Source organism: Lepidochelys olivacea (genome assembly GCF_965140295.1).
Source record: "Lepidochelys olivacea isolate rLepOli2 genome assembly, chromosome: 1".
Taxonomy (NCBI): domain Eukaryota; kingdom Metazoa; phylum Chordata; order Testudines; family Cheloniidae; genus Lepidochelys; species Lepidochelys olivacea.
Window position 1 is genome coordinate 168,113,512 of NC_140411.1, and position 16,453 is coordinate 168,129,964.

Here is a 16,453-nt window from a genome sequence, read left to right on the forward strand (position 1 = left end):
AGTGGCATTTCCTCAAAGTGTATGTCTGTGCTCCAGTATAAGACACATGGCACAGCCTGTACTGGTTGGCTCAGGCTGTGGGGCTGTAAAATTGCAGTGTAGATGTTCAGGCTTGGGCTGGAGCTTGAGCTCTGAGACCTCACAAGGAGGAAGATCTGAGAGCCTGGGTTCCAGCAAGCCCAAACATCTACACTACTATTTTTAACCCCACAAGCCTGAGCCAGCTGACCTGGACTCTGAGACTCAGTACCATGATTTTTTTTATTATTATTATTTATTTATTGCAGTGGGGCCTGGGAGAGGAGGATAGGCGGGAGGGAAGGATCTTTTGGATCAGCCATGTGCTGTCAGAAGTGCTAAGTAGAAAATAGAAAGTGTATCAGGGCCTGCCATCTCTTAAGATGGTATAGTCCTTCTAGTGAGTTATTCTTTGAAGTGAAATAGCTTATTGTGACATAGATGTTGTATGTGTTTCTAGACTTCAGTATAGTTATATAGCAAAAGCAGCACAGTTTAGTGCTGGTGTGAAGTAACTGTTGGTTGTTTCTCTTCTCTCTTCTGCACCTGTTTTTACCCCCCTGGACAGTGGTTGTCTCTAGGGCTTCACTGTCTTCAGAGTCTATAACATTGACTCCCCCAGACTTCTGAAGTACTGTTGTGTCGGCAGTTGGAGAATTCTACTGTGATTAGGTGGTGGGTGGGGAGGAGTTGACACAGAAGGGGTGAAACAGCACAAGGAGAGAAGATGCTTGAACTTCCTCTCCTGGATCTCTTACTTGCTTTATAGTCTTGTTCAAGTCCCTTAGGGCTTGTCTACGCTTACAGCGCTGTAGTGACACAGCTGCAGCGCTTATTGAAGATGCTACCTACCTACACCAACAGGAGAGCTTCTCCCATCGGCGTAGGTATTTCAGCTCCACGAGAGGCAGTAGCTGTATCAATGGTAGCTCGCCCATCAACATAGGAACTGTCTACGCTGTGAGTTAGATTTGTATAACTGTGTTGCTCAGGGATGTGGATTTTCCACACCTCTGAGCAATATAGTTATACTGATGTAAGTTTGTAGTATAGACCCAGGCTTAATCTGGGTTTATAAATTTCCCTCTATACAAAATTGAGATAATACTACTCTGCCTTTCAGGGTAATGCTCATCACCTTAAAGAGGTAGAGGACTCTGTGTATGTTTGTTAAATACCTTGACTGTAGGAGAAAATGGTTCCATTAAGTTTTTAACCTTTCACACATCAGGTGCTGTTAAATTATAGAGATGCCAGTTGTTGATCCACATTTTAAGGTTGAGTTGATTTTGTACTTTTAGCAGTTTGAATCCCTGCTTTATTATGCACGGGGAATACCATGTATCTTCCCCAAATTTACAGAACGTTTTGGGTGCTAATGAATTTTCTTAGAATTTACAAACCCATTACAGTTAAAATTAATTTTAAAATAGGTATTTAAAGAAATTTAACAGTCAGGCCTATTTTTGTCTTGAATGGTGGTGTTAATAGAATAACACTGACAACTTTTAATGTACAGTAGTTAAAACAGAAATGTTGTGCTTAGATTATATTTGAACAAATTAGTTAATCCTGTAAATAAGGCTCTCGAGATGCCTCAATTGGTCATCCAAAGTCACTAGTTACTTTCGAAAATCTTGGCTCTGATTTCTGAGGAACTTATAAATAAATTCCCCTCTGGGTAATATTAGATGAAGAGTAGTTCAGTGTATGAAAATTTCCAAAGCAATTGATGCAGTTAGTTTTTGTGGTAGTATCTCACCCTTATTAGTGCAAGAATGTTAAACAGAGGTATTTAGTATGTACGCTGCTGTACCTATATGTAACAAGATGAATAGGAGATAGGATATTGGTTTGTGATGGTCTCAATGGTTAAAAATTTGTGTGCATGGGAAAACATTTTTTGGACTGCAGAGCTATGTAGAAGTATAAACTGCAAGATCAAGCTCAAACTGCTGATGATCAGGTTAATTAACTTTAAGTCAAACTATTCCCTTGGTTTCAGATTGTTTCCATTAAATAGTTTAGAATTTGGGAATTAATGTGTACCTAGTTTCATAACTGGTAAGTCAGACACATGAAATCTTCTGACAACAGCAGCTAAATCCATGGATGGGGCTTTAAAAAAACCCAAAAACCTGACATTGATTGTACAACTTCAGACATTGGCTTTCAAGTCAGTAATTGCATTGTTGAAGTGGCTAATTTCTTGATTTTAGGCCTTGTTATAACATGAGCTTGGTTGCATGGCAGTTGCCAAGAATCTGCATTGACTGTTATGTTGACTGACTTGCTTGCTTCCTTCAGAATTTTTTTTAATATTTATTTTCTCTGTTTAGCTCTTTTCACTCATGGAGATGAAACCTCCTATCTCCCGAGCAAAGATGATTCTCATTACTAAAGCTGCCATTAAAGCTATTAAGGTAAAGAAAAACGGAAATAGAGCACAAATTCAGACAATACTAGTAGCATTATTTTTGGATTGTACTTGATTTCTAAAATATGCATATCTTTTACATGATCTCTAAAATTTTATAGCTTGGTAAAGATTTCTTTTTTTTTGTTTTTGGAGGTTTTTTTCAAAGGAAAGTGAATGAACGTTCTTTATCTTGAGTTATGCTGCAAATATCTCTGCAAAACTGTAACACAAACTTGCTTTTAAGAAAATGACATTTTCTGATGTTATGGTTTGCAGTCTTGTCATGATTTTGTATCTGATAAAATCAAAATGTTGTAGCATGCAATTACATCCCATTGCATCAAAATTAACAAACAAATTTAAAAACAAAGGAAAAAGTAGTTGTCACAATAGTACTGCCTTCATTTAATGTATGTGAGATGCTTCCAATGGCAAGGTCAGTTTTCTTCATGCAAACTTTTAAAGGAATGTTTGAGATATGAAGTGCATCACATACTAGAATATATTTGTTTTCCTAATTGTTAATATGTACAAATAATTTAAATACCTCTGAAATCATACATCACTATAAATCAGATCATGATTAAATAGATCACATATCTCTTTTCCAGCTCTACAAGCATGTAGTCCAGATAGTAGAGAAGTTTATCAAAAAGGTAAGTGCTTTTATAGTATTTTTAATATTTACTTAATGGGATACTGGGCATTTAAACATCCACAGCTCTAGTTAATAAAAAATAGTGATAGTAATACTACAAGTATTACCTAAGGCTTTTTTTTCAGCTTTTTTTTTTCTATGTGCATGTGACAGCAATTTGTATATAGTCAATCATTTCCCTCTGTTCATGCGAGCCTTTCACACAGCAACAGGAGATGAAAAAAAGTGTGATTATAAAACCACAGAAATTGTCAGTGGGATTTAAGGATAGATATAGTGCTTGAAACGCAAATTCTTCTAATTTTTCAAGTTGATTTTGTCTCTTTACTACTACTGTTATGATTGATTGTTTCCAGAAAATTTAACCTACACACCTTGGCGCCTGGAAACTTAGAAAAATAGGTTAAATACATCACCATCCACAAAAGTAGACCAAGAGGCATGTTAATTTAAGATCCATTAGACAAACAGGAAGAAATAGCAATATATGCCAAATGAAAAAAGGCAACATCAGAAGGATAAACACTTTATTTTCAAGCATCTAATTAATTCTAAATTAGTGGAAGGAGACTGAAGAGTGGGTGAGAGCTAGCTTGATGTCCCAGTGGTGGTGGTCTGTATTGGAAGGTAAGAGAGGAGTTGTGTTCAGGTCCCAGATCCTGCTTTTTAAGGCAGCAAAGGAGACAGTGGATCTTTTCTACATAAAGAGACACAAACATCTTTCCTCTATTCCGCCCTAGGTCCCAAAGTATCTCCTTCCTCCCTACCTCTGCCACCAATTAATTTTAGTTATAGAAACATTACAGGACACAATGCTTATGTAATACATGGAAGTCATCTCTTTTTTTACATTCTTGATTTCTACATTTGCCCATTTAAGTAATTTGCATTTCACAGTATCTACTGTTTGTGGTCCTTCTTTCTCCAAGTTATTCCAACCTTTTTTATTACATACAACAGAACTAACTTTTTGCATTGTTAAGATCAATATCTCATACACTACTTCCTCCTATATATTTATTATCTTAACTCATTTCGGTCCCCACGTTGGCCCCCTCCCCAAAATTAATTAGTATAAAATTGATTTAAATAGTAAAACTTTTGTTGCATCATGTGTATAAATAGGTTTGCTGCAGTTCATTCTTTTTCCTGTAGGTTGTCTTTCAATTAGTGGGAAGGTCTAGATAGCTGTTGTTCATGATTAATCATATTTTAAGTATTTGCTTTATGTGAGTGCTTTTACTCAAGTTTAAATTGTATTGCCATGCCAATCTATCTCAAAGATAAATATTTTAGCTACTTTGTTTATCAGGATACACGTTACTAACACATTTTGCTATTAGATTTAGTAGTGTTAGACATAGCTCCTTGTACAGCCCTATAGTACTGGTAAAAAGAGAACTGTAAATAGTAGAATTCAAGTTTTCTATTGGGACCTGCAGGAAAACCTTAAGTACAAGGTGCAGGTTGCTTGTAGCGATTCTGAAACCTATTGGGGCATTAGGGGGTTTACGCTGTTAGTACTGTATATGCTAGCCTGCAATAACTGGGAACAATCTCTTTTCAGTGCAAACCAGAATATAAAGTCCCTGGATTATATGTTATTGACTCTATTGTTCGTCAGTCTCGTCACCAATTTGGAACAGACAAGGATGTTTTTGGGCCAAGATTCTCTAAAAATATAACTGCCACATTCCAGTATTTATATCTCTGTCCGTCTGAAGACAAGGTATAGCTAAAACTTCTTAAATGTTGTGAATTGCTGAATTCTTAATTGTGTGTTTCTGCTTATATGAAAGCTAATTTGGTGGTTCTCTGCCTTGACTGCAATGCCATAGTCGTCTTTGTGTGGATAGTGGTAATATTAGAGGTAATACTTCAGCGGAGGTCCTGATGATGAAAAATCTTTTTTAACTTATTCTGTTTGTTGTGTTCATGCCTTTGTCCAGTTGGAGACCATGCCAAAACTATTTCCTTTTCAGGCATCCTTCTTGTGAGGGACTTGTTGCAGTTAATTGGATTGGTAGCTGAAAGAAATGCAGATAGTCTTATTTTTTTCCCCTCTCCGACTTCAAAATTCTGTTCTAGCATTTTCTTTTCACTTCCTTTCACTCCCTTTTGTCAGACTTTCCCACTTCACTGCTGCATTTTTGTTGTCTTTCTCACCTTTTCTTGGCTCTTCTCTGCCTTCCCCTTCTGGGATTCTTCCAAAGACCACATCAAACTCTCCTGAATAGCCGTATGACTGGATGCAACTCTTAATTGTCTTTTGGTTTGCCAGAGGAGTTTGCTAGAGAGTGGCACAAACTCTTTCAGTGTATCAAAAGAAGAGGGGGGGTCTAGTAGTGTGGATCCTGCTAACCTGTGTAACAAGGAATCAGGCTGCGTCTAAAATTTGAGCATGCTGCTTCAAGACCGCTGATCCAGTTACCGCTTTCTTCTTATGTGCAAGAACTAAATTTAGAGCTTATGCGTTCGGAATATTTTGTTCTATATTAATACTTTCTGTTATTTGAACAGAGTAAGATAGTTCGTGTCCTGAACCTTTGGCAGAAAAATGGAGTGTTTAAAATAGAGATCATTCAGCCTCTCCTGGATATGGCAGCAGGAACTAGTAGTGCAGCCCCGATGGCAGAAAATGCTACAAATAATGAAGGTATGAATGTCAGTACAACTAGTAAATTAAAAGTTATGGAACCAATGACTTGTTGTTATTTGGTACACTAAGGTAAAAGTACCTCATGTTTGTAAATCAAGTTCACTAACGCACTTCAAAATTCACTTTTATCACAAAAATTATATAGAAGAATATGAACACGTTCTGAATAAATGTTGGTTTTGTATATTTATACATATGTTTTTTGGAAAAATATCAAAATTTGAACTGATATGGCTTTGGGTCTTTCCATACAACAGATTACACCTCTACCCCGATTTAACACTCCTCAGGAGCCAAAAAATCTTACCATGTTATATTGAACTTGCTTTGATCCACTGGAGCGCGCAGCCCCGCCCCCCGGAGTGCTACTTTACCTCGTTATAGCCGAATTCGTGTTCTATCGGGTCGTGTTATATTGGGGTAGAGGTGTATGTATAGACCTATTGGGTGTTGATAGTAATGTTCCCACTAAAAATGACTCCCTTCTTAATTTTCTTCTTGTATCTGTGAGACTTATTACTTCCCAGTGTGTAGTTCCCATGTTCCTTCTTTAAGCACCTGATTCAGTAAAGTGTGGAACATCTTACAATGGAGAAACTTCATGCCCTAAAGTATATTAAAATATTATTACCTACACAGCATATTTTTAGTGACTAGTATTGTTGCAACACAAAAATCTTGAGGCAAGGTTATTTAGACTGAATAACTCATTGGTGCTAGCCATAAAATGCAAGAAAATAATTGTCACTCAACACCCCACCTATTCTCCACTCTCTGGTTCCCCTTCTCAATCTTTTCCCTTCTCTGTACTATCTCCTTCCACCATCTGCAGCACACATCTCCATCCTCATCCTGTATAACTAGATTGTACTTCTGACACCCCACCTCCCCAGTTCTTGTATTTTGATACAGAGTTGGTGTTGAATGATATGCAGTATTGTACATGGCTTAAATTGGTATAAGTGAGGCCTGGTGTCAGCTCACAAGATTTCTGTGAAGTGTGTTTTCAGTAATGTTTAGGAAGACATCACCTATTGTCACTTTTCCTAAACATACAGAAAAACAGATCTGAGACACATCACTTGCTATGCCTAATAACTCACTGAAAGCCTTGCAAAACTCACCCTGAGATGTGACCGGTGATCTGTATTTTTTTTCTTTTCCTGTACTGCCACTGGTAACTAGCAGACCAAACTCCTTTCCCTCGGATTTAGCTGTGCAACCTTACTGATTTCAGAGGGATTTCATAAGTGTAAGAGAGGGAATAATTTGCCCCTGCAGTAAACAATTCTGTTAATGCATTACATGGAATAGAATTCAACTCAGTCATAGCACTGCGGAGCCTATCCAGCAAAGAGTAAAAAATAGTAAACTTACTTTTGTCCCATAAGTAAGCAGTGTAACTGAATACACGCCGTGAGCAAGTCTTGAGATGTAACTTTTCTGAGCAGAATCACGCTCTTGGAAACATTTCAAGATTAAATATTTTGTAATGTTTCCATTTGACTTCTGGGAAAACAAATTTTTCAGAATGTTGTTTGCTTTCCTTTTCTGTAAGTCAACACTGCAGTTATTTAAAGTGTCAACAGATCCACAGGTTCATAGAAATAAGTCAGGCATTGTGATATGCAATATTGTTGTAGCTGTGTTGGTCCCAGGATATTAGCCCCTCAAAGTGGTAATATCTTTTATTGGATCAAGTTCCATTGATGAGATAGAGAAGCTTACACAGAGCTCTTCTGCAGGTCTGGGAAACTTACCCAGGCCTTGTCTACACTACAAATTGAGACAACCTAAGTTAGGTCGACATACTGTGGTGGTTCATGTCCACAGTATACTACCTCTGTCAAAGGTGCATGTCCTCACCCGGAGTGCTTCCATTGATTTAACTTTTTGGGGGCACTAACAGCTGGAGCCCCTCTACCCGCCATGGAGCTGACAGCCCACAGGCGATGTCAGTAATGTGGTGTCCACATGGACACTGCGTTGCACTAACTACATCGACCTAAGCGCTACGCCTCTCATGGAATTTGAATTATTAGGTCAGTGTAGTGGTGACTTACATTGACGGAAGCAATGTTGTAGTGTAGACAGGGCCTGAGTAAGTTTTCCAGACCCGAGGAAGAGCTCTTGGAGCAACTTCTATTGGTGAGACAAGCTTCCAATAAAAGATTATTACCTCACCCACCTTTTCTCTCAGATATTGTGAAGCAGGTATATTTGCGTCATTTTCCCACTTAAGAACAGTATAGTAATATCTTTACTGTATTTAATTTTGTATTCAACCATAATAAGGAATCTATTAGAGTTTTCACTTTTTTTCTGATACTTAGTGTTTAACTGTATCCCTTAATTATAAAAGGATTGAAGTTGTTTATATTATTTCAATGAAAAAAAAGTGCATTTCCCAATAAAATGTATTTATATGTTTACAGTGTGTAGAAGTTGTGGATGAAAAGTATCTGTTAATTTATTTTCTACCACTAAAACATTTGTGTAAGAATTAAGTGCAACGGATAGGTACTAAAAAACCAAAGTCCTAAACATAGCTTTTGCTATTAGATTTTCCTTAAATTCCTATGAATATATTAAAATATGTTGAACTGATCACATAAGTTTATTAAACACATTGCGAATGTGTCCTTTCTGGAAGTAGTAGTATAAGATGTTTTTGCATTAGAGAACTTAATCTTCTATATGTGAAGTTTGGTTTGTACTACTGCTAGTTCCTTCTACAGCAGTATAGGAAATATATAACAGGAAAGAGTTGCTCATAAGAAATAGATTAAATGAGATTTTTAAGAGAAACTAATAGCCATAACAGATGCTGTAATCGTTTCTACATGGCTCTGTCTTAGATGGATGAATCATGAAAACTATATTGTTTCTCCTTAAATAAACCATTGGATAGGAACCTAAAATAAATCATTGAATGAAAGAATTATTAATAGTCGAACTTAAACTTTGCAATTGAACTTATTTTACAAATGTATTGATATACAGTGTTTGGTGCTATTTCAGTAGGTAAGTTTTCAGCTTCAACTCCTCTAAAAAAATTGTAATACTATCAATGGAACATTGGGTGAAAGTTTCATGCACTGCACTCCCTCCTATGAGGTCCAATATTCATAGTTTTCTGTCATTGAATACAGAGCATGCAGGTGCTAGATAGTAAATGGGATACCTAAAGGAATGTTAGAGCATGTTGTCAGGGCTAGTTCACAGTGGTATAAATCGGAATACAGATGCATTGATTGGCTGAATTTAATGTACATCAGTGATTCTTTTGAGGGGGATAGGTAAGTTTACAAAGTAATGAGTATTTATCTCTTCATTGGACGGTAAAATATTTTATATTACACACGTGGACTGTTAATATCTTATATTGTAGTGGACTGGTTTTCAATGTTGTAATTCTCTTGCAGGTTCACCACCCCCTCCAGCAAAGGTTCTATCTGAACCCACCCAACTCAGTGGTAATTCAGTACCTACTGTATCACAGTTGCCTAGTTCTGATGCCTTTGCAGCTGTAGCTCAGTTATTTCAGACAACACAAGGACAACAGGTAACAACTGTATTTCAGTTACACTTGTAATTTTAATTCTCACACAAATCACCTAACTTAGTTACAGCAGTTGCTTCTACAGCCTTGATACAAAATCTGTAATACTGTACCCCTCCCCTCCCCCAAATAAAACCCTTAAAAATATGGAATTTAAGAGTTAAGGTAACTTATTTGAACATTTGATGGTCTTTATGAGTAAAACATCCAGTTGACAATATTTTTGTGGAAAATTCACTGACACATTCCAATAACCTTCACTGTTAAATTATCAATGTAATGAACAGTGTATTGCACTTATTATCCAGAAACCCTTTCTCTGCTATGTTTTTCTTAGCACCCTTCATGAAACATTTGCAGAGTGAGCAGGATCACTCAAGCATCCATTTGCTTCTGAAGTACTAGGAGGGGGCCTGTGGATCATATAAACTTACTCTACCTAAAAAGAAAAGGAAAATTTTTTAGTTTCTAAGGTGCCACATGTACTCCTTTTCTTTTTGCGAATACAGACTAATACGGCTGCTACTCTGAAACCTTTCTCTACCTAGGTCGTTGGATTAGATTTTATATTCAAAACAAGCTCTCTGAATTCACTCCTGCCATTCATTCTTTTTAATTTTGATAGGTTTTTAGACTTTAGATGCTTTGGAAAATCAGGTTAAGTTTTTCTTGATGACACCATATTTCCCTTAAGGGGAGAGACCGCCTTAATCCACTGAATATGCTTTTGACCTGAATTACTCAGTTTGTAAATCCTCCTCTGAATTAGAGCAAACAAAATTTCCAACCTGGATTTATGGCAGTATTCACTCTGTTCATACTGTTCTCATATATTTGTCATGGCTGTGTATATTTGCTTTCATCTACAACAGACAACCCCTGTGACTAATAAATTGCATGTAGGGCATTGTTCACCTTCTGCACTAGCAGCCATTTTACTAATTTTACTGGGGCTAGAGTGCAAAAACTAAACCAATGAGCTCTGGTGGGGCTTGTAAGGAGAATCTATTTTTAGGAGGAACATAATTGATTGTCTCAGGGGAGGATGAGCAGGGCCAAACATATCAAGAGGGCCTGTATGAATCTCCTTCTGCTTCCTAGTGACTTCCCGCCCAACAAATCCATTGCTGGTACCCATATAACGATCAAGAGTAAACAAATGAGTGCTATACCTGCACACAAGTATGTCACCTCCTCTTAAAACTAACCACCTCGCCTAGTATACATTTTGATATCTGTATCTGTCTTAACATTCTGTCTGTATTCTGATAAGAGTTCAAAAATATTTTTTTAAATAGAAAAACTCATTTTGATCTAATATCTATTCTGTTAAGCTTCAGCAGATTCTTCAGACTTTTCAGCAGCCTCCAAAACCCCAGTCTCCAGTCATAGATAATACTGTGATGGCTCAGGTTCAGGCTATTACTGCTCAATTGAAGACTACGACAACACAACCACCAGAACAAAAAGCTGCTTTTCCACCCCCTGAGCAAAAAACGTCTTTTGATAAGGTAAGTCCTTTGTTGTTGTTTGCATTTATAATGATCATTTTAACATAGTAACTAATAGGAAGATGGAAATACAGGAATTTAAGTTCACCTTTGAGAGTTGTCAATGCAGATCCCCAGTTTTGGGATGTGCCTGTGCCCTGCCCCAAAGCCAGGGACTCTGAAAAGCTCTGGTTGTTGGGGGCCACATGGACTTCACCTTGAGCTCTGAAATATTCCAAGTGATGTTTTGTGCGAAGGGGTGTGCACCCACCCCCAAATATCCAACCGCTAGAACAAAAAAATCAACTCCCTCTGGTCCCTTGACTTCCAAATCACTGGTTTTCTTGTTTTCCTGTATTAAGGATAGACCTTTTGCTTTCAAAAATTGAATAAAACTGGTTTTGAACAGTTAGATCTATTCTTTAAGTAAACTTTACTTTTCTTCGAATGCTTGCTCATGTCTATTCCATTGTAGGTGTGTGTGCTCACCACATGCACTAGTGTCAGAAGTTTTTCTCTCCGTGGTATCCATAGGGGACATGCTCTGGCGCCCTCTGGAGTGCTGTGCATATGCCACAGTATAATGGGTGCTGCTGGCTCCCCCCACCCTCAGTTACTTCTTATCACCAGTGATGGTGCTGGAACATCACCTTACCTCAGCAAGCTTATTCCCCTTAACTGCTTGTTGTGAATTTTGATGTATATAGTTGTTGAAAAGTTGTTAGTGTTTAGTTCCCTTCCTGTAGTTTAGTGTTAGTTTGTAGTCCCTGACGTGACTTCAAACCCTGTGACTGTTGCAGAAAACCTATACCAGTCAGCGACCGTAACAGTAGCTGTTTGAAGTGCATGGGAGAAACCCACATTAGTGACAAGTTTTGCATTTGTAAAAGTTTTAAACCTTGGACCAAAAATGGAGTGGGACATTCGCCTCTAATAGCTCCTTATGGAGTCAGCACTTACACCAGCACCAGAGTCGTCTAGATTGGACTCCACTGCTAGCACTGTGGCCTTGGTGCGGAGTGTGCCACCAGCGCCCGACTGCGGATCGGCATTGATCCCCCTCCCCAGTACCAGCTAGAAAGCAAAGAAAGGCTGGGAGTGGATGTTCTCTTGTCCCATAAAGAGAAGGAGAGGGCCAGAGGGGAGCAAAGACCCGTGAGGGGCAGCTCTTCACCTCCAGATGAAGGTCGGGCCACAACTCCTGCTGAGCGGCCTAGCCCACTCCAGGACCAGCCCGCCACCCCATGAAGCGACAGATGCATTCGGCACCTGGTGGTGCCATCCACACCAGAGGCCTTTCAGGCTGCAATGGACATTGTCCCTACTGGTGCCGGCCACAGAAGTGTTCCACTTCAGGGGAAAATCTGCCTTGGGACCCTTCCAACAGTCCCCATCAGTGTGGCACTGCTCCTCACCACAAGGAGTGTCCTGCCAGCGCTTACTTGTGCAGAGCCATCACGTCTGGTCCACCCATCAGAGTCCTGGACGTCAATCCCCAGACTCCAGGCAGTGCTCCTCGGGCTCGAGGAGACAATCGCCAGTGGAACAGCGCAGACCCTCACAGATGCGGCACCCGTTCCCACTGCCCCAGAGCTGGGAATGCCCAAGCCGCTCTCCCAGTGTACGGCACCACTCCAGCAGTGAGAGCCACCAGTCCAGGGAGCTGTTACCGGTCGCTGGAATGCCAGTACAGTTCGCCACAGGCATGCCGACGATCCCCGGCGCAGGGGCCCACTCACTCCTGTTGCTACTCAACTGATTGCTCACTAAGCATCAGGTGTAGATCGCCGGGTTACTTTCACTGATCTGCCGAATGCCACCACCAGTTACTGGGATTGCGGCACAAGGGGTCATCACCCTCATGCAGATCCTCAGTGGAGCTCCGAGGTCAGCAACAATGGGACGGGGTAGGCACATGGCCTCAGCACCGTCCTGGTCCCCCAGATGTAGACCTTCCTTCTCGGGGCCCGCCCTTTGAGCCTATGGCTTCTTGTTCCATTTCCCATCTGTCGTGGAAAGTTGCTTTCCTTGTAGCCATTACCTTGGCAAGGTGCGTATCTGAGATTAAGGCCCTCACTTCGGAGTGTCCATATATGGTATTCTACAAGGACACGGTCCAGCTGTGACCTCATCCGGCTTTCCTGCCTGAGGTGGTGTCCCCTTTTCATGTCAACCAGGATATCTTCCTCCCGGTGTTCTGTCCGAAGCTACGCTTGACCAATGAGGAGAGGCAGCTACACACTTTGGATGTCCGGCACGCCCTAGTGTTCTTCCTGGAGCGCACCAAGCTCTTTCATAGGTCAACCCAGCTCTTTATCACAACAGCGGACAGGATGAAGGGTCTCCTGGTGTCCTCGCAGAGGGTCTCGAATGGGATCACCACCTGCATCCACACCTGTTATGAGCTGGCTCAGGCCGAGCCACCACCTATAATGAAGGCCCATTCGACCAGGGCTCAAGTGTATTCGACAGCCTTCCTGGCGCATGTCCCTATCCAGGACATCTGCAGGTCTGCGATGTGGTCTTCGGTACGCACATTCATGACTCACTATGCCATCACCCAGCAAGTAAGAGATGACTCTGGATTTGGCAGAGCTGTGTTGCTTCTCCGGTGGTACTGCTTGGGAGTTGCCTACAATGAAATGGACATGAGCAAGCACTCGAAGAAAAGACAGTTATCTTTTTTTCTTAACTAGTGTTCTTCGAGATGTGTTGCTCATGTCCATTTCATGACCCACCCTCCTTCTCCATTGTCAGTTTCCGGCAAGAAGGAACTGAGAGTTTGGGGGGGGGGAGCCAGCAGTGCCCCTTATACTGCTGCATGTGCGCACCACTCCAGAGGGCACCAGAGCCGGTCCCTACGGATACCACTGAGGGAAAAACTTCTTGCACAGGTGCATGTGGTGAGCACACACACCTACAATGGAACGGACATGAGCAACACATCTCAAAACACGAGTTACGAAAAAAGGTAACTGTCTTTTTCTTTGCTCCTTGAGTAAATATCTTCTGCCTTTAGTTCCCAGAGTTGCTAAAATTTTATAGTCAGACATTTCTATCCTTAATGTAATAGAAATATTTTAGCTGCTCACTATAAAATGTTAAGAAAAGTGGAGTTGGCTCAATGTAACTTTTTTCAGAAGCTGCTAGATCGATTTGACTATGATGATGAGCCAGAAGCAGTAGAAGACTCAAAGAAAGAGGATTCAACTCAGTCTCCTTCCATTTCTCAACCACCATTGTAAGTTTTGTGATGTGTGGTAAAATCAAAGTAATAAGATTCATATGAATACAAGAAAGCTTCAATTAAAATTCTAGGTTATGACAATATAGAAATAAAGAGTCTGTAAGTTTAGATATTGATGATTGTTTGACTACATTATTTTTATTTCAACGGTACTGTGTACGAGTTTGGCATGTCACAGAATTGGGTGAAGAATCTGTTCTGTAAGTTATCTAACAGCTCATCTAGTTATAGGTACAAGATTTCAGTTTTGTATTTTTTAAAGCTGGATATTTCAAGACATTTTTTTTTAATAAAATTAACTTGACTGCTTTGCTGGCTGTGGAAGGAATACAGAATTGTTAAAAGAAAATTGAGTTTGCAACCTTAAGCACTCAGAGTTAAGTGCATCCTTCATTCGTGTGCAACTTCAATTCGGCCCCTTTGTCCATACGCATTGTGGTAGTCTTAAATTACATGATTACATACTTTGCCTATAATGGCCCTGCCTCATTCAGTGCACAGGCTGGATGGTGCTCAATGAATTGGTAGTTACTAAGTAGCTAAACAAAAATATTGAATATGTGGCCTCATGTCTTATTTGTCACACACGACCCAAACGTCGCACTGAATGCAGAACTGTTAATTTCCTCATAAGCTCTTTTATGGTGCTCGTCTCCATAGCATCTGAATGTTTCACAAATATTAATGAACTGCTCTTCACAACACCCTTGTGAAGTAAATTGGTGGTAGTATCCCCATTTTACAGGTAGGAACTAAGGCACATAAATATTAAGACCAAAACTATCGAAAGTATCCACTAATATTGGGTTGTACCACTTGAGGCCATATTGAGCCTGATTTTTTTCAGAGCACTTATTGTATTTATAGCATGTTAAATGTTTAAAATACAGCTCCCATGTTTCCTGATTCCAGTTGCAGTTGAGTACGTAGCATTTCTGGAAATCAGGCCCCAGCTATCTCAGGTTGGGCAGACAGAAAACGAGAACTCACACTGAAAAGTTTGGTTTAAATGACTTGTCTTGCATCCCACAGGAAATCTGTGGCAGAGTCATGGCAAAGTTATCAGTGAAAATGTGGTCTTACAATGCAAAGTTTTAGGTAGCCTTAACTAAAGAAATCACTTCCAGCTCTACCGATAATTGGATGATTGGTTTCTATGAGTATTCAGCTAAATTTTTGTCTAAATTTGAAGCAGCAATGAGATTTAAATATAAAACCAGAATGTTTACATATTAACATTGCCTTGCTGCTGCAGAGTAATTATCTGTTTTTTAGTGGATTTCCAGGAGAAGGTATGCAACAGCCAGTGTATCCACAGCTCCCAAATATAGACCCATTTCAACCGCGGCTGATGGGAATGCAGCAAGATCCAATGCATCACCAGGTAGCTTTGGATTACTCTTAAGATTTATTTCCTTTGAAATTTGTTACTTTTATTAATACATGTTTAGAATGTCTGCTCTTCATACGGAATCATTTAGTATTTTTGATGCATGGAACTGGAAGGAAATCTGTTAAATATGAAAAAATAATATTTGTATACACCATTAGTTTTGGTAAACTATTTATACACATCCATAATTTCATGTGTGGTTCCATTGACTTCAATTGCAGTACATACATATGGAAAATTAAACGTGTTTGCAACATCAGAGCCTTGTCAGTCCCCTAGAGTAGAAAATGTTTAGAACTAAGTTGCATTGTGAATGCATGTTAATGTATTTTACATATTCTAATGACATATTGCATGCAAAATTTTTCAGTTGACTTTTGAAAGGGGCCACACAACTAGGGAGCTATATAAATGCATGTATGAACACAAATAGTTAATGTATATATGTGCTTTTTCATATAAAACTTGTAATGCTGCTCTGAGCAAAATATGTGCAACTTTCCATTAATCAAGCCAAGCTTATCATTATTGTTAAAGTAGTAATCACTGAGACTGAAAATGAACCTTTTTTTCACCCCCTAAAGGTCCCACTCCCTCCTAATGGACAAATGCCAAGTTTTGGACTTCTACCTACCCCACAGTTTCCTCCCATGACTCAGCCTGTTATACCGCCAACACCAGCAGTGCAGCAAACTTTCCAATCTCCTTTCCCAGTACAGAGTGAACCACACATACAGAAAACACATCAGCAGGTGAGGACTCTTGCCATTCAATACAATTTTAGGCTCCTAGTGGTTTAAAAGCACTAGCAAGCAATCTGTCAGACTATTGAAGGTAACCATGCCCACAGACATTCATGGAGACAGCTCACTTGATAGAAGTTTAGGTGCCAAAGTGCTTCAGTAGACACTGCACGACAAGTGTTGTGCCTCTGTGTAGCAGAAGCAATGCTTACCTTTTTCCTGCTTCTCTTTGGGAAAAGCCTTGGATTTGGATCTTGCCGCCAG

At 39.6% G+C, this 16,453-nt stretch overlaps 1 protein-coding gene across 2 annotated transcripts in view; it reads left to right on the plus strand.

The window, feature by feature from the left end:
- SCAF4 (SR-related CTD associated factor 4) overlaps positions 1–16,453 on the plus strand; it is a 68,205-nt gene that overhangs the window by 19,315 nt on the left and 32,437 nt on the right. Inside the window, exons 2-10 of one of the 2 annotated variants that reach the window (XM_084623926.1) lie at positions 2,358–2,441; positions 3,049–3,093; positions 4,663–4,824; positions 5,616–5,751; positions 9,180–9,319; positions 10,651–10,827; positions 13,947–14,047; positions 15,329–15,437; positions 16,031–16,198. In XM_084623926.1, coding sequence (XP_084480052.1) covers positions 2,358–2,441; positions 3,049–3,093; positions 4,663–4,824; positions 5,616–5,751; positions 9,180–9,319; positions 10,651–10,827; positions 13,947–14,047; positions 15,329–15,437; positions 16,031–16,198 — 1,122 coding nt within the window. The remainder of the gene's footprint in view (positions 1–2,357; positions 2,442–3,048; positions 3,094–4,662; positions 4,825–5,615; positions 5,752–9,179; positions 9,320–10,650; positions 10,828–13,946; positions 14,048–15,328; positions 15,438–16,030; positions 16,199–16,453) is intronic. The other variant, XM_084623927.1, reaches the window with a different exon arrangement.